A 19,358-nucleotide genomic window follows, 5' to 3' on the forward strand; every position below is an offset into this window, starting at 1 on the left:
GGAGCACTTTCATATTACACCTTTATAACCTCCCATTCTGGAACCATAGGCATTGGAGGAATTGATCCTCTTTTGCATCTATACCAGCTCCTAGTCTGTGAAGATTTTCTACAAGATTTTGGAGGTGTCTATGGGAATTTTTGCCCTTTCATACAGAAGAGCATTTGTGAGGTCAAACACATGTCACGGGTATGTCACAGGTGACAGACAGTCCTGTGGAGTCCAGCAATAGAAGGTCACTGCATTTGGCTACGCAAAACGCTCCCTGACTTCCTATTATTCCTGCTGTTAGTACTCAGTTTATTAGGCATCTCCTCTGCTTGGTTTTCATCCTTTTCCCTTTAGGACCCTGGGAAACTCCTCTTCCCTTCAGCTGCTAATCTTCTGTATTTCCCCTTTAGTTTAATTGCTCTCCCATGATCCTTGCATTATATGCAGTTTGGCCAACACTGATTACTGATTGTTCACCCTTCTCGACCCACACTACAAGAAGAACTTTCCATTTCTCCTTCCTGTTGTGGCGTGGGCTAGTAAAATGGTGCAATACCAGCAGGTCCTTGTTGAACAATTAGTACAAAAATTCCCATCTGACAATGCTGGTGCCAGAGGTCATAGTTCCTTGGCACCTAGGAGGCAAGAGATGAGGGAGACACAAAGCAGGTCCAACAGAGGCAGGGAAACACTATCAAAGGTGTACGGCCATTTCATTAAGCCCTAATGCGTAGGGTAGTCTGACAAGGAGGGAAAAGTTTTGGAAGATGGTGAAGGAATACCTAGCCAACCACACCGGCATCCTAACAAATATATAATGATAGGCAGGCTTTTTATTTCTTAAAGGGAACCTGTCATCAGAAATTGAACTTTAAACCTAAAAGTTTCCCCCTCTGCAGCTCCTGGGCTGCATTCTAGCAATGTTCCTGTACTTTTTGTGGCCCCTTTTAAACCAAATTAAATACTTTATAAACTTGTACCTTTTGCTATGTAAATTTTGTAAATCGTCTATGGGGGCGGGCTCTCTGCTGACCGTTGCTGTTCCTCCAGCACATTGACGCCGTCCCCCCACGCTCCATTTCATCCATCAGGACGCCGTCCACTGCGCCTGAGGTGCTGCCCACGCCAGGATCGCTGGTGACGTGTCACAAGCACAAGATTATGGGCAACGCTGTGATTGCATCGCAAGTGCCCGCCCATAATCTCGTGGACGTGCTTTCCCCCACTGCCTCCAGCGTTCTGAGCAAGCGCTCGCTGGCCAAATGACCCGACGTCACCTCCTTCCCATCTCACCCTGCAGCAGGGCAAGATGGGAAAGAGGTGACGTCGGGTCATCTGGCCAGCAAGCGCTTGCGCAGAACACTGGAGGAAGAGGGGAAAGTGCGGTCACGAGGTTATGGGCGGCACTTGCCGATGACACTCACAGCGCCGCCCATAACCTCGTGCCTGCGCAAAACGTCACCAACGGTCACACGTGCACAAAGTACACAGTCCCACTACAGTCGAACAGCGCATGCGCGGGACCAGGGGCGGCGTCCTGAGATATGAAATTCAGAGTTGGGGGGCGGCGTAAATCTGCTGGAGGAACAGCAACGGTCTCCAGAAAGACCGCCCCCATGGACGATTTACAAAATTTACATAGCAAAAGGTACAAGTTTATAAAGTATTTAATTTGGTTTAAAAGGGGCCACAAAAAGTATAGGAACCTTACTAGAATGCAGCCCAGGAGCTGCAGAGGGGGAAACTTTTAGGTTTAAAGGAAAATTTCTGATGACAGGTTCCCTTTAAGTTAACAAATTACACCAGGATTCTGGCACTTTTAGCTTGATAAATATTCTCCATTGGCAGTTTCTCATTGGTTAGAATACGAGAAACAATTCTACCAATTTCCAAGTGTCTTTATTTTTTGCCCACCATGTGAATAATTAACTCTTCATAAATTACTGCAATCAATTGATAAATCATGAAATAGGTTTAAATTCATCACTTTCCAACAAGAATTTGGCCACCAAGGACTGAAAAAAATATGCATTTTAGTGATGAGCGAGCGCACTCGCCACTGCTTGTTACTTGATCGAGCATTGGTGTTTAAAAATGCTCGAGTTTCCCAAAGACTTCTATTATACTCGGTACTCTATTCACACCCGACAACCCCAATGCTCAGTCTAGTTAAGAGCAGTGGTGAGTACGATCGCTCGTCACTATTGCATTTACGACAAACATCCAAATTACCGATTCTTGATGAAATGTTTTCTTGTTATTATTGGAAACCAGAAATCCACCTGAAAGAGACAGGAGAAGGCATTAATCCTAATGTCTGGTCATGGTGACTTGAAAAGCTGGATAATATGCATGCAATATGACAATGTAAACAAAAGTGGGTCACTTAGTAGGATTTAGCCCAAGGGGCCCAATTTAAAGAAGACTATCACTGAGTCAATTATGCTTTTATTTTCTTACCACATCTCCACTGAGGATCTCCTATGAATGGCAGCTCACAGCCAGCGTTCACAGGAAGATCGTCATGACAGACACAGGGCTGTGCTCACCAACGGTGCGTGTTAAATCCCCTGTCAGAGCTTGACAACAGGATTCAACTTCGATCCACTCGCGGCTGTTATAGGCACATGATAGTTGATTAAATCAGATGTCATATGCAGGGAAAGATGTGTGCGAGCCTGCATTAACGCAAGTGACACGACATATAAAGTAAATATGCGTCATATGTCATGAACAGATTAAAGTACAATTCAAAAGCAGTCTATCAGTAGGATCAACCCTCCTAAGGCACCTATACAGGCATGTAGGTCATAGGAAGCTGAATATAACGATATCTTGACATCTGCAATCTGATATCTCATGGACAAGAAATCCATGTTTTTCTTAATATGTAAATAAACTGTTAAAGGGAACCTGTCATGTGCAATATGCACCCAGACCAACGAGCAGTTCTGGGTGTAGATTTCTAATCCCTGCCTAACTGTCCCTGTATACACTAGCATAGATAAAGAGATCTTTAGAAATAGTATTTCTAAAGATCTTTTTACATATGCTAATGAGCGAAGGCACTAGTCCCCTGGGCGTTAGTTCCCCAACCAGTTGCCCCTCATTAGCATGCTAGTACGCCCCTGTGGGCGTGCTATCATGCTAATGAATACGCAGGGTCACAGGATGATCTCACTCACCTCTCTGCCGCCATCGCTGGATTTCGGCTCAGTGCGCATGACCCCGGAGTTTGGGTCATGCACACTACTTCCGTGTGAGGCCAGGATGCGTACACCCGCCTTCATGGTGCGCATGACCCAAACTTCGGGGTCATGCGCACTGAGCCAAAATCCTCCTTCAGACGCGATGGCAGCAGAGAGGTGAGTGAGATCATCCTCTGATGGAATCTTTTTGCCTAAATCTATAGATCAATGTTCTATGCCATGGTGCCCACAGGTTGGACTGCAAGCACAATGTGAGAGATGCAAGCAGATGTCACCAGGTTTCACAATATCAACATCTAATGAACTTACTGTGAAAATAAATTTCTTAAAGGGGTTGTTTGGTCTAGAATGAAAACTCTACAGACTTGTGAATCCTACCAGCTCACGCAAGTGGACTGAGAGGATTCATGGGACAATATGAAAATTTAGTAGGCCCATCACTAGTGATGAGCGAGTATGCTTGTTACTACTCGGTACTCGCACGAGTATCACTGTACTCGGGCTACTCGGTGGGGACCGAGTAATTTTGCAATACTCGTGCTGTACTCGTGGTCTTCATCCCTGCATGTTGGCGCTCTTTTGAGAGCCAGCCCTCATGCAGGGATTGGCTGGCAGACCACTGCAATGCCACAGCCCTGTTAGTTGTGGAATTGCAGTGATTGGCCGGCCTGCACAGCGTGACCGAGCCTTTATACCGGCGGGCGCGCTGTGCTCTGCACACAGCCATCTCATATTCCCTGCTATACCCGCCCACAGGCGCCTATGATTGGTTGCAGTGGGACACGCCCCCACGCTGAGTGACAGGTGTCTCACTGCACCCAATCACAGCAGCCGGTGGGCGTGTCTATACTGTGCAGTAAAATAAATAAATAAATAATTAAAAAAAACGGCGTGCGGTCCCCCCAATTTTAATACCAGCCAGATAAAGCCATACGGCTGAAGGCTGGTATTCTCAGGATGGGGAGCTCCACGTTATGGGGGGCCCCCCACCCTAACAATATCAGTCAGCAGCCGCCCAGAATTGCCGCATACATTATATGCGACAGATCTGGGACTGTACCCGGCTCTTCCCGATTTACCCTAGTGCGTTGGCAAATCGGGGTAATAAGGAGTTAATGGCAGCCCATAGCTGCCACTAAATCCTAGATTAATCATGTCAGGCGTCTATGAGACACCCTCCATGATTAATCTGTAAATTACAGTTAAAAAACACACACACCCGAAAAATCCTTTATTAGAAATAAAAAACACTAACAAAGTCCCTCATCACCAATTTATTAACCCCGACAAACCCTCCTTGTCCGGCGTAATCCACGGTCCTCCAGCGTCGCGTCCAGCTCTGCTACATTGAGGTGACAGGAGCTGCAGAATACACCGCCGCTCCGGTCACCTCCACGCAGCTAATGAGGTGAGTATAGCGATCAGCTGAGCTGTCACTGAGGTTACCTGGATGCAGCGGTGGATGCAGCGGTGGCCGCGGGTAACCTCAGTGACAGCTCAGCTGATCGCGCTACTCACTGCCGCACAGGTCAGCTCCACGCAGCTAATGAGGTGAGTATAGCGATCAGCTGCTGTCAGTCAGGTAACTCACGGCCACCGCTGGATCCAGCGGTGCCACGATTAACCTCAGTGACAGCAGCTGATCGCTATACTCACCTCATTAGCTGCGTGGAGCTGACCTGTGCGGCGGTGAGTAGCGCGAGCAGCTGAGCTGTCACTGAGGTTACCCGCGGCCACCGCTGCATCCACCGCTGCATCCAGGTAACCTCAGTGACAGCTCAGCTGATCGCTATACTCACCTCATTAGCTGCGTGGAGGTGACCGGAGCGGCGGTGTATTCTGCAGCTCCTGTCACCTCAATGTAGCAGAGCTGGACGCGACGCTGGAGGACCGTGGATTACGCCGGACAAGGAGGGTTTGTCGGGGTTAATAAATTGGTGATGAGGGACTTTGTTAGTGTTTTTTATTTCTAATAAAGGATTTTTCGGGTGTGTGTGTTTTTTAACTGTAATTTACAGATTAATCATGGAAGGTATCTCGGGGAGACGCCTGACATGATTAATCTAGGATTTAGTGGCAGCTATGGGCTGCCATTAACTCCTTATTACCCCGATTTGCCAACGCACTAGGGTAAATCGGGAAGAGCCGGGTACAGTCCCAGAACTGTCGCATATAATGTATGCGGCAATTCTGGGCGGCTGTTGGCTGATATTGTTAGGCTGGGGGGCTCCCCATAACGAGGAGCACCCCATCCTGAGAATACCAGCCTTCAGCCGTATGGCTTTATCTGGCTGGTATTAAAATTGGGGGGACCGCACGCCGTTTTTTTTAATTATTTAATTATTTATTTCACTGCACAGTATACACACACACCGTCTGCTGTGTTTGGGTGCAGTGAGACACCTGTCACTCAGCGTGGGGGCGTGTCTCACTGCAACCATCATAGGTGCCGAAAAGCAGGAAAACAGGGATTACGAGATTGTTTAATGAGCGGCCGGCTTTTTCAAAAGAGGAAAAGCCGCCGGAGTTTAGTGAACAGCTGTGCAGCGCCGCAGCAGTGATCGGGGAACGGTAAGTAAGAGAGAGGGGGGAGAATGACCAACAGACTGTGAGAGGGGGACAGACAAGACAGAGAGAGACAGACAGAGCGAGACCGACCGACGGGAGATAGAATGAAAAAAAAAAAATGACCGACATCGTTAGTAAAAAGCACAAAACGTGCGTTTTGGACATCGGAGTGCCACACAATGTTTTACGTAAAATCTTTCATGTATTAATCTCAAAAAGTAACATACACCAGCTCTATCTCACTATTGTGTATGTGCCCTTAACATTTCCGCCATGAAAATTCATTTTGGTGTCATTTTGGAAGGTTTTCTGGTGAGTCCGTAAAAAATGGCGTAAAACGCGGACAAAATTGTTCACAGCTGTGACTTTTGAGTGATATATGCTTCAAGGGGTCTTCTCCATGCTGTTGCCATGTCATTTGAGCACTCTTCTGAGACTTTTGTGCTATTTTTAGGGGTTTTTACATGCTGCCGGGGGTCATTTCACAAAAATACTCGGGTCTCCCATAGGATAACATTGGGCTCGGTGCTCGGGCCGAGTACACGAGTATCTTGGGATGCTCGGCCCGAGCCTCGAGCACCCGAGCTTTTTAGTACTCGCTCATCACTACCCATCACTCAGTGATCTGGATCCACAGGTGCTGGGATGAAGCGGCTGGCATCCATAATTCAATGCAAGAAAAGGATGAAGGAATCCCGAACACTGTTCATGTCACTGTCATGAAGTTCTTCAAGACTTTATTGACGCATTAATATCCTTTTTTAAAATTGCATATTCCGGGCATCCAGCCCCACCAACAACACGTTTGCGCTGCAACTTTTCTCTTTAATCTTGAGGTAGTGAATGAGCTCAAATTATCTTTGGATATATCGATATGCAATATTCAGTCTATGAAGGTTACAAAGCCTACAAATAAATACAGATCTGGTTCTGGATTTAAAAAAATAAAAAATAAAAAAATTCTCACCTGGGAAATGATTTTCTTGAATTCTCCACCTTTAGAGGGTGATGCCAGTAATGTCCTTTCTTGCTGTATCTTGTTATGAAGGTACCTGACCCGTTCTAAGTCTTTGTCGGGATAAAAAGCCGCAGCCACCAGCAACTTGATTTGTATGAGGAAAGCCGAGATTAAACCAAGGAAAAGTAAAACACTGATTAAGATGGCCAAAGGGATCCAAGTGGCGGAAAGAGAGAGCTCCGGTATAGGGGTGCACTGAGGTTCAAACAGATTGATGTTCAGCTGGTTGTGGTAGACGTCCTCTGTCCTTCTAGAATTAAATAAGTCCTCGAGGTTTACCTGTGTGTGCTTTACAAAATGAATTAATGTTAAATTAATTCATAAATAACATGGTACAAAAACGTAACTATATTAAATGTAAGGAGCAAAACTACATTTTCCCATCAAAAAATGCTCATTTTAATTTGACAATAATACAGTCATTGTGACAGATTCTCCTAGATCAATTGATATGACATGGTAAAGTGATATATCTTTGATTTTACATTACATGGTGGCACTTACTGTGTTATCAGTGGGCATTTTTATGGCATCCCAACCCTACCAAAAAAAAATGTTCACATTCCAAAACGCACCACAAACAAGCAGAATTTCAACTGTAGTTTTCTGGACATATTCTGTAATTTTCATACATAAAGAAATGCATGAAAAAACTGTATGTGAACATACTCTAAGGCGGGCTTTACACGTTGCGACATCGCTACCGATATATCGTCGGGGTCATGTCGTTAGTGACGCACATCCAGCGCCGGTTGCGACATCGCAATGTGTAAATCCTAGGTGCGACGATGAACGAGGGCAAAAGTGACAAAAATCGCTGATTTGTGGCACGTCGTTCATTTCCATAATGTCGTTTTAGCTGCAAATATGATGTTGTTTGTCGTTCCTGCAGCACCACACATCGCTGTGTGTGAAGCCGCAGGAACGACAAACATCTCCTTACCTGCGTCCACCGGCAATGAGGAAGGAAGGAGGTGGGCGGGATGTTATGTCCCGCTCATCTCCGCCCCTCCGCTTCTATTGGCCGGCCGTTTAGTGACGTCACGGTGACGTCGCTGTGACGCCGAACGCACCTCCCCCCTTGAAGGAGGGATTGTTCGGCGTCACAGCGACTTCGCCGACCAGGTATGTTTGTGTGACGCTGCCGTAGCGATTATGTTCGCTACGGCAGCAAGCACTAGATATCACACACATGACGGGGGCGGGTGCTATCGCGCTCGACATCGCTAGCCGATGCTAGCGATGTTGCAGCGTGTAAAGCACTCCTTAGAGTTACTACATCGGATTTAGCGAGACACATGGAAAAGGATAATGAAGTCCACATGCCGTGAAGTCCTGGACGGGTGCCGGTGTCACTGGTGTGGCACTGTCCATATGGAATACTTGAGACAAGACAATTCAGGCACTTCCAGTCCAGAATAAATAGATAAAAAATGGAATATGTTATTTCAAAAAGGCCGGATGTCAGTTGTTCTTTGTATCTCCACCCTGCTTAATCCTGCTCTACACCACATCTTCCCCAGTAGTGTGGACTGGAGTTACTGAGCTATCCTTGAGGAAGGGGACCGGTAACGTCCCCGAAACGCGCGTCGGATCTTGCTCAGTCAACTATCTGTTTTGTGGACGTAACAGTCTGATCAATCCTGCTGGAGTGTGGAACTCTGACTTCCTGACCAGTGAACGCCCAGATCTTTAACAGAGGAAATCTCCTGTAACAGCGCCTACCAGCCGCTTGTCTCCTGGAAGTACAAACTGTGGAGATCAGGATTTAACCTACTTATTCCGGCAAGTAAAAGGCTCTCCGTTTAAGGATTACCATCTACGGAGCCCCCCTGTCTAATACCAGTGACAGGTACTTCACATCAGAAGATCTCTAACGAGTCTCTGCTGCGCTGTTGATATTTCCGCTAGACTCCTAGGTTAGAGTGCGGTACATCTAGGATCTGGAAGAAAGTGAGCCCGACCGCTAATACGGTTTTAATAAGCGGGGAAGAAATAGTTCCACTGCAGGCACTGTAAGCACGTGCTGATGTGATACATGTACTGGCATTCCTTAGTGCTTTTTACCAGACTCTTGAATCCTAAGCCCTCTCCTCTGATTTTTTATTTTATAATCTATACAGATTTATAACTCATACAATTTTCTTTTTTATTTTGTATTTTTAAGGTTATTTTTTATTTTATTTTTTCATTTATAATTCCTTGTCTATCATACATATATTTTTTCCCCCTTTTTTGGTGGTCCTTGTTGCCGCCGGCCGGGGCCCCATTACCTTTTAGACGTCTTTAGGTGTCTTTTTCTTCTGCTAATACATTTTTAGGAGTTGTTTAAGGTTATTGTTTTGTGTGTATATCAATTATGTGAATGTGTCCAACTTTTAGAACAAGGATAATAATAAAAAATTGTTAACAAAAATTTTACACTACTTTTTCCAGTGCTGGTTTTTGAGTTTTTTTTTATATAAAAAAATCTCTCCAATTTCCACTTATTTCAAAAACATGTGAAAAATATCAAAAACCATTAAACAGGGAAACATGATGCGTTTCATGAATTTCCTATGACTAAGGACGTCTTTCAATGCCAGAAACACGTTAAAGGTTTTTCCCTTTGATGGTTATAACATGTTTTTTTAAATAAAGTATGGCGCTTATTTTCTGATTATTCTGGACTGGAAGTGCCTGAATTGTCTTTTCTCAATTATTCCATACATCTGGTTTAGCCAAACATGACAAACAGTGACTATCAATTTTGTCTTTGTATAATCAAGCTCTGGTCTCTATTTGGTAAAATCACATAAGAGAATAGACGCTTGGATATTTTGTGGGTCAGGCAGCGCAAAATACTCAGCTGAATAATGGCTTTCTGCAGAAATCCTGATATATTGCGCAGCAACTTTAAATACTTGCCTATTCATTGTCATTAGAATAGAATGAGTAACCACAAGCGTACAATGTGTATGAAAAAGAGGAAGAGCACGTCTCTGACGACCGCGTAGTGATGGGAAACTGCAGTATTACCCATATTATTAAAGTGCGATAGAGAAGTGCCCAAATATTCTATATTTATCACACCGCATGATCCTTAATGTGTAATCATATAGTGCGTCGAGCCATAAATTTATGGTATAAGCATGACATAACGTTATTCCACTGCAGTAGTAAGAATCGGATGTACCTTTCTTAACTTCTGGCTATTTAAAGGGTTATTTCTGTCTCCAAGATCCTATGCCAATATATAGTAGGTGAAATAATAATATTAGCAAATACCTCCAATTAAAAATGTAGTATACTTTCCTGATTTGCTGTCACTTACTTCATGTGCAGGGCATTGCAGCTTAGGTATCTGAAACGCCCGCGCCGGGGCTTGCAGGGCTCGCACGGTCACCGGGCCGGGGTCAGGCTGTGAGTGGCCCGACCCGGCTTCCGTGACCCCCGGCGGGTTTCAATAAAAGGAAAGTCCGACCGTCAGTCCGGTGTTACAGGGGGGATGGAAGGAGGGTACGGGGTTCCTGGGGAGCTTGCCATCGCTCTCCCCCAGGAAACGGTACGGGACGGGGACGGGGGATGCTTGCAGCGCCACCCGTGGTCTGCGGCCAGGTGTTCAGCCGCCGCTGCACAGTCTCTCTCCGGGGTAGGTGTTATGGGCAGCCGGATGGAATCGCTCCCCACGGGTGGAGCGGGGTGGCCCCGGGAGGTTTATGAGACCCAAGGCAACAGTCCTCAGGGACACCGGGGGCACAGGGCGGCGGCATTACTCACAGCAGTCACGGAGTGTGGTTCCAGTTGTTCTTTATTTAAAGTCCGTTCCACATCGCACCCGGGTGCTGGTCCTCGCCGCCTGTAGCCTTTGGTCGGTCCCGGGCAGGTAGGAGGAAGGGGCCGGTGGAGTGATCTGGGGGTCCCTCTCTCTTTCGGTGCGATAATGCTATCCCCGTGGCATGGAGCATCTTGGGGACCCGCCGCCATTCTGTCTGTCTCTCTTCCAGTAGCGGACAACACACAAACCGCCACCGGGTACAACTTTCTCCAGGGATCCCCAGTCCTCAGCTCCATTCCCTTCCTCTAGGTGTTATCAGCCCTGGTCTCGTGGCATCTCCTCAGCAGGGAGCTGTCTTGTGTAAGTCTGCACTCCGCTGCAGCCTCTGACGTTCTGACAAACTTTCTGTGTGTTCTGCACTAAACTCACTCCTATTCAGGCCCCCCTCCCCTTGGTTGTCATGGGAACCTGCCTGTGTCCAGCCACCTGCTCATTAACAAGACAGGATGAGTCATGGACTCAAAACTTCATGCTGCAAAAGCTATTAACTCCTTCCTGGCAGTGTGATGTGAGTGTATGTTGTGGGGACTCTTCTTCCTCCTGCCCGGGAAAAATGGGGTAACATTTAATACCCTGTAACGACCCGTTTACAGGGGCGTTACATATCTATTGTTACGACCACTAGCAACTAACTCACCATATGAGTGGTCATAACCATGGATACCTAAGCTGCAATGCCCTGCACATGAGGTAAGAGATATGGCTATATGCATGGTTACGACCACTAGCAACTAATTGTCACCATATGAGTGGTTGTAACCATGGATACCTAAGCTGCAATGCCCTGCACATGAGATAAGAGACATGTCTATATCAGGAGAACTATACTACCTTTCTAATTGGAGGTATTTGCTAGTATTATTATTATACCTATTACATATTCTGATAGGATCTTGAAGATGGGAATACCCATTTTAAACGAGGGTTAATAAAGTACTAGGATCATCACCTGTCCTGTCAACGCAGGTTCCCTGTAGGCCTCATGCTCGATTGACATCAATGTTGTGGGTCCTAGAAGTCAGCAATGGATGAGCAGAAGAAGCGAGCAGAGGACCGGTTAATGAGCTGAGGCAGTAAGACTCATGAGCATAATATTTTATTTTTTAACCTCTTCCTTCCACCCTTCACTTTCCCCCTCATGTTTTAGGGTCTGGAGGACCCTCATAGCATAATATATGCCTTTTAAAAGCAATCATGGACATTTTGATTCAAACTTAAAATTCGATTCAGATCAACTAAATTGATATTGAATCAGGTAAATTGAATCCAAATTGAATTTCAGATTTGCTTATGTTTCGTGTCCAGTAATCAAACAGACACCATAATGGAAAGACCCCATTATTTATAAGTTTACACTAACATCTAGTCACGGGCTAGCCACATCTAAACTGTGGATGTGACTGCATCGTGTACAGCTTCATTCTCATTGGGGAAGGCAATCATGAACTATGGCCCTGTCACTAGGGAACATGGTAAAGTTAGTAAATTGCAGAAAATAAATATGCATTTTTTGGCCAAGCAGGTTTGTCACAATGGTAAAGGTTTAGGAAACTGAAAGGAAAAGCATTTTTTCTGCTCATAACAGCCAATCACAGTGCAGCTTTCATTTTGTATGCTGCCTATGGAAAGTGAAAGCCGTGATGTGATTGGTTGCTATGGACAACAGAGACAATTTTTCATTTTTAGACAGTTTCATATATCTTCTGCATAATGGTCCACCCTAGTTCTTGTTCTGGAAAGTAATAATTATAATAATATACGGTAATAATAAAAAAAGGCCAAAAGGAATCTGTGGGACAACTCAGCAATATTAAATACATAGTCACTCAGGGCGTGTCCTCTGGAGAAATTAATTATTAATGATCCATATTAATAAAAGGACAATTGATAGGTGAAAAGCATAAAGGTTACGTCTCTTAAATTATCATTATGAGTCATAATGATAATGTAAAGAATTTAATACAGTAATAGATGATTAGCCTAAAAGGAGGGGGGAGGGGGGTGTTTATGTGACGCCCTGGGCAAGCCAGGGGTCACAGGTAATAACACCACCACACCCTAAACCCCAGTTAGGAACACCAAGGCTAACCAAAAATCCTTGTTGCCTTCCTCCAGGGACTGTTGTCCACACCAGGGGGTGGGCCAGGCAGTTGGCTCCGCCCACCGAGGAGTTCACAGCCCTGGAGGCGGGAGAACCAGGCAGATGAGTTTAGGAAGTGAAAGGAAGAGGTAGAGGAGCAAGTGAGAGGAGTAAAGTGGAAGAGACAGTAACAGTTGAGAAAGCCTGAAGTTGGTCCGGGTGTGTGCCCCGGACTGAGACAGCAAGGCCAGCAGACGGCGGTGATAGTCTACAGGGGAGACTGCTTGGAGGTTGCCGGAAGGACCGTGGACGGGTGGTGGCCCGGCGGTACCGGAGCGGTATACGAAGAGCAGTCAGCACCATTGGCAGGGGCCTTTCGGATCCCGGCAAGGCTAGGAGTTGCCGTGAATTTGCCAAATCCGTTAGTAAAGGGGACCTCTGGGTCTCCCAACAACCAAGTCCCGATTGAAGGCAACAGTCCAACCGTTGGAGAGAGACACCGCCACCGCCAGGGCACCAGTTTCTCAGGGCCAGCGCCTGCGGGCAAAGTAGGGCTCCTCCGGCCCACATCCAAGCCGGGGAGCGGGTTACCGGTGGGAACCCATCGCAACCATCATCATCTTAGGTGCAGGAAAAGGGACCGTCACCGTCAACTACTGGGGAAAAGCAAGTGCAGCCGTCCGTGGGAACCGTCTTTCCAGCCGTGTGTTTTACCGAGAACTGTGTCATCGTCTCAGGCTGAGTGAGTACCACAGTGCCGCAAGGCACAGCGCTGCCCCCGCGTCCCTGCACCCCACCAAGCCCTGCACCGGCCCCGCCATCCCTCATCACCCACCTCATCACTGGGCCCCGGGACCACCACCCCCTACCCACGGAGGGGAGAACCAACAACTTTGCTGCTCCCTGTCATCAGTCCCCGGGATCCCCATACAGAGCAGCGGTGGTGTCAACAAATCACCACAACCGTGGGTGGTGTCACGGACAATAAACTATCCCAAAAACCAATCCCCTTTCACTCACGGGCGAGGAGCGCCGCTCGAGTCCCCGGGATCCGGCCCATCGCTCGAGCCACCGAGCAGCAGCAGCAGACCACAGCAGCCGCAGCGGCAGCCGGACCCGAGCAGGGGGAGAGCGCGGCGTCCCCTCCTCCGCCCGCGACATTTAGTTCCCCAAAAAGTCCAAGCATCTGATGGAAGTCTTTTGAGCCTTTCGACCGACTTGTATTGTAAAGTATCGAACATCATCCAAGTGGAAAATGCCGGAAGAATGATCAGATCACTTCCTTTAGCCACTTGGCATCTCTGGATTCCTACAGTTGTTAAAAGATGCTCAAAAAAAGTGTTGTGTTTACATAGAGATGAACATGTTAATTTTTTCAAGCATTTTCTGAACACTTTTTCAATTATGCAAAATGAGGAAGAAGATAATCAAACTTTACTACCTAGTGGAAATAAAAGCCATATAGAGTTTCCTGTAAGGGAACCTGCAGAAGGACCAATAATGGTGAAAGCTAATGCCATACAACTGCACTCGGGGAAATACATAAACACCATGGTGTCCCATAGCAGGAGTCCTGATTGGGCCTCCCATCTATCCCCTCCAAAAAAATATTCGGTAGGGTCACTGAATAGCATCCTCACAACTTTGCAGACCCTACATAGTAAGTGTGCTTCTAATAAAACCCCTAGCATAATGGCACACACAAAATATAATATCCCTCACACAGTATAATGACCCTACACAGCCTTTCACAGAGTATAATGGCCCACACAGCCCTTCAAAGAGTAGAATGGTCGCCACACTGCCCTACATACTGTATAATATAATGACACGCACCTAGCCATCCAAACAGTGGCCCCCACTCAGCATGATCCCCCGATGAGATGAGTTACAATTGTTTAAAAAAAAAAAACAACAAAAAAAAACAAACAACTCACCTCTCCTGGTTTTCCGGCTGTTCTGGTCTCTGCAGCATGTGTTCTACAGCTCCACACAGCAAGCACGATGTAGTCATGTCATCGCAACCCCTGCACTGAAACGTCAGTGGTCAGATGCACAGGTAGAATGATGGAGGAGGGAGCTGACAGCTCCCTGTTCCATCATTGTTTTCAACTGTATTTACCTCCTGGACGCAGGTACAGGTTAAAGTCTGATGCCGGGTGTGGTAGTGCGGCATGGTGCTTGCCTACTTACAGGCCACATTGTAGCCAAGTATTTTCATTGGGACCATTTGACACAGTTACTCTATGTAGCTACATACCTATGCAGTTTCATATATTGTTTGATAATGTAAATGGTTTTCTTTTATACAGTTGGGACTGTGGAAACCCAACATATCCTAAACGTGTGACAACAAATTGCTCTTTTAGATAGTAGTTTTACCAACAAATTGTATGGACATATTGATATGTACACTACATCAGTAGAGTTTCCATATACTGCAAGAACTAGTATAAATTTAGCCCTAAAGTGCCCATAAATATCATATGGAGATTTTGTCAGATTGCATTAGCCATCTAATGTGTATGGGAATGACTGGTTTTCCTCGATATAACTACAAAACACATACAGCTGCACTCTAAAATGCTAAAAATGAGTAAGGGAACTCTGATATTGCATTACTGTTATAGGAATATTTAAAAAAAGAGGTATTTAGCTTATGTATTGGCCAATCCATGTGAGCTCGGTAACCAGAGACAATATATATCGTTAGCGACAATATACCGTGAACCTAACCCAAATGCCTCTATCTGGGTTTGAAACCTACATGTCTGGGCAGCTATGATCCAGCTATAAAGGGAAATGAACACATCCTGATTACAGGGCAGAGTGCTCAATCAGAAAGAAATGCACTTCAAATATATCAAAAAGACTGACCCGCACATCCAACAGGTGTTAACAGGTGCCAGCTGAAAACACAATATACCTACAAAACCATACAGCTGCACTCTAAAATGCTAACAATGAATAAGGGAACTCCGAAATTGCATTACTGTTAAAGGAATATTTGCATCCAGGCTGTGTTCATTCCCCTTTATAGCTGGATCCTAGCTACTTAGATATGTAGGTTTTTAACCCAGATAGAGGCATTTGCGTTTGGGTCCCGGTATATTGAGATATACCTGGTCGCTGGATACCAGGCTCACATGCATTGGCCAATACATAAGCTTAATACCTCTTTTTTCAAATATTCCTATAGCATTAATGCAATACTAGAGTTCCCTTATTCATTGTTAGTATTTTAGTGTGCAGCTGTATGTATTTTGTAGTTATATTGTTTTTTCAGCTAGCACCTGTTCACACCTGTTGGATGTGCGGGTCAGTCTTTTTGATATATTGGTTTTCCTCGATGGCAGATATCAAGGGAAAGAAAATGACAGAAGCACAACTGCTTTGAATACTTACTGCATATGTCAATGTGACTGGAATTCTAACTGGGCGCAGACCTTGAAGATTTTTGGTGATTGTAAGAATCAGCCAGTAAAGCATGAAATCCAAGACAGAAATCAAAGTCCAGATAAACATCTGCGTTATAACCGGGATCAAAAACATCACCATTTTTTGCTTCTGTTTCCGTGAAGTTTTCAGACTTGGAATTGTGATATAGATGTCTTGTTCCATTTTGTTTAGTGGAAGAACACACAACGCGTTTCGCTGCCTCATGCTCTCATCGAACTCAAAAAATCTTTTTGTAATATACACATTTTCATACTTTGCATTGTCAGAGGCCAGGAATTGTTTGAGAAATATTATGGATCCAATTAAAATGATGGAAACTCCAATTAGGAGAAATGCTATATGTCCAATTAAAGTTATAATATTTAACTGCGTGGATATTGTGGAGGATAGGTCTTGAATTTGTTGTTTTGTTTCATTGAGTACAGATTTCAGTTTTTCATCAGAGATCTTTACATTACATTCGAAACTGTCCTTAAGTTCCACAACGTTGGCAAAGGGGTTAAAAAACTGGAGCTTTGCGTGCCGATATATTGAGTACAGAGCCCGTATGTAATAGTCAAAGGGCATTATTTTTAATAAAACACGTTTGGTCTCCAGGTTGCAGACAATACTATCGGACAGGATTTTCAAATTCCCTAATATATTTTTCACATTATTGAACACGACAATACTGGTTCCAATGGCGATGAGCACGTTCCGACCTTCTCTCATGCCGCAACACAAGAGGAAAAGCAGTCCAGTACAACGGACTGACTTATAAACAAAGGCAAGGACAGATATGATCATTCCCAATGAGATGGCAAGCATTGAGTTGACCAGCCCAAGACCCACCTTTGAAAAGACAAAAACGAGAATCAAACAACCACTTATCGTAATCCCAAAAAGCCAGCAAAGAAGGACAAAAACAATCCTGTTCTTCCAGCCATCCGGTCTTCCTGAAACAAACAGCTTCTTGCAGTAGGAGAGTCCATCAAGTATTTTAGAAATTTTCATTGTTGAGCAGTATTAGTCACAAGTGTTCAAGACAGATGCTTAGATGTAAGAAATTTTCAAAAACATTCTTCACGATCAAAAAAAAATACAAAAATAAAAATCCTTGTCTGAGAATCTTCATGAACAGATTGAGGAGAGTTCTCTAAGTGCCAGCTTGAAATGTGGTTGATGTGTAGAGTTAATGCTGAGAAACGTGGCCACTGGTCAGAAGTGAATCATTGTGAAATTCCCCCAAATAATTAGTATTTTAAGTACTTATAGGAAGTTCCAAAATAGAGAATTACAAGTGTAATCTTCGTGTATGTTAAACAAAACTCCCACACCTACTTCCATAAATGCAGCAGAGTACAACTCCAAAGGGAAATGGAAAATTTACAAAGGCGGTATCCGGATCATTGGTCTATGCACTAATATACCAAACATATAATAAGAAGAGCTAAAGAATAAAGGGGTTGTCCAGGCAGGCACGTAACCATAAGTATTCAATTTGCATACATGCGGTCACATGCAAACTAGACACAGTGATTCCAGACTTTCTCCCTAAGCCTGGACAACCCCTTTAAGTAGAGTACCCCCATTTAGTGAAACTAACACATAAAGAAATAAAACAAACAAAAAGAAAAAAGACTTTATAAATCAAAAACTAAAACATACCCAATGATGTTCCCCATACATATATAACATGATGGAGAATACAGGGATACTGGGAATGAATTAGAGTATATAATAGTCAAAAATGTATTAACTATTAGGGATCAAGGGTTAAAAGTATTTACAGCTAACAAATACATATCACCTTCTTCTAAACCACAATATAAGCAGAAGCACTCACTAAAAAATTCATTATAGCTGCAAAATTTATTTCATATCTTTCAATCCATTTTCATTCCATTTTCTTTCAAAAATGAAATGGAAGATGACGCACGTTTCGGTCTAGAGATGCAGACCTTTTTCGAATTAAAAAATAAAAAACCCAGACTGTTTCTTACACTCATTGGTGTGATAGGATATTAAGAATATATGCTCACAAAAAAAAAAGCTCTGGATGGACCCTACCGTATTTCCGCAAATAAATCTTGTCAATTATGAGGGGAAATGCGTTGAGAAAAGTGGATCAGTGATCTCTCTCCTGCCAACATGGATGGATTTTTGGCCAGTGAGAAACTGGTTCTGATAATTTTTTTATATTCTATAAATGTATGTCTTATGTTTCAAGAGTGATATATATATTTTTAATACTCTATCAGAGAAGCGAGATACTGTATATTTAATTGTATATTTGTGAGTAAATATAGAAACATAGGGAAAACCTTCATTAAGTGGGGGCACCATTATATTAACAATTAGGGTGACATCCTTTGCGGTCAAGCAGGAAACATATAGGGCAAGATTGAGGGTCTTTATATACTTACCTTGTGGTTTGTATGTGACATTTATTTGTAAACGGTCAATTAATTTTAGACCTTGGTCTCTACATTTTTTAGCTAGTACATATTTCAATTAATTCCCAGGATTCCTGTATACTCTATAATGTAATACATACAGTAGTGCTCAGTAAAAACTAATACACCCCCTTCAAAGAAGTAAGATTTTAATCAATGTTAATGTATTAATGAATTTAAAAGCCATTTTCAAAATTTGGACAAGATGGAGTTTCATATACTGTAACATATTTTAACCCATAATAAGAAGGTAAGGTTAATTTCAGATTTACTCAAATTTTTTTAATTAAAAAATGAATACACTCCTCACTAAGAACTACTAAATCTAGTATTTTGTATCCTCCATGAGTTTTAAGGACAGGACCAAGTCTTATAGGCATGAAATGCACAAGTTGGAGACATATTGTAATGTCTATCTTTTTCCATTTTTCAAGCACGAGCTCTTTTAGTGCCTGGATGATGGATGGAGAGTGATGACAACTTGTCACTTCAGAATTCCCCATAGGTGTTTCGGTTGGGTTCAGATGAGGAGTCACTTGGCCACTGAATCACTTTCACCCAGTTCTTCTTCAGAAATGCACAAATATTGATTTTGGATCATTGTCATGTGTGAATAGTGCACGTTTACCAAGAGTACAAAGTAATGGCAGCATCTTTTTTTTCTATATAGGAAAGTACATCTGTGAATTCATGATATCATCAACGAAATGTAGCTCCCCAATGCCAGCAACCCCACATAAGGACACTTCCACCACTATGTTTTACTGTAGGCACCATGCAT

At 44.1% G+C, this 19,358-nt stretch overlaps 1 protein-coding gene across 1 annotated transcript; it reads right to left on the minus strand.

The window, feature by feature from the left end:
* Positions 1 to 2,219: 2,219 nt before the first annotated feature.
* On the minus strand, positions 2,220 to 17,135 carry DCSTAMP (dendrocyte expressed seven transmembrane protein). Its single transcript, XM_075316020.1, has 3 exons — positions 16,089 to 17,135; positions 6,736 to 7,074; positions 2,220 to 2,273 (listed from the first exon to the last, which is right to left on the minus strand). Exons 1-3 carry the CDS (start codon positions 17,133 to 17,135, stop codon positions 2,220 to 2,222), a joined length of 1,440 nt encoding a protein of 479 aa, XP_075172135.1.
* Between the last annotated feature and the right edge of the window lie 2,223 nt (positions 17,136 to 19,358).

The sequence above is a fragment of the Anomaloglossus baeobatrachus genome, chromosome 6 (assembly GCF_048569485.1).
Source record: "Anomaloglossus baeobatrachus isolate aAnoBae1 chromosome 6, aAnoBae1.hap1, whole genome shotgun sequence".
NCBI classification, from domain to species: Eukaryota; Metazoa; Chordata; class Amphibia; order Anura; family Aromobatidae; genus Anomaloglossus; species Anomaloglossus baeobatrachus.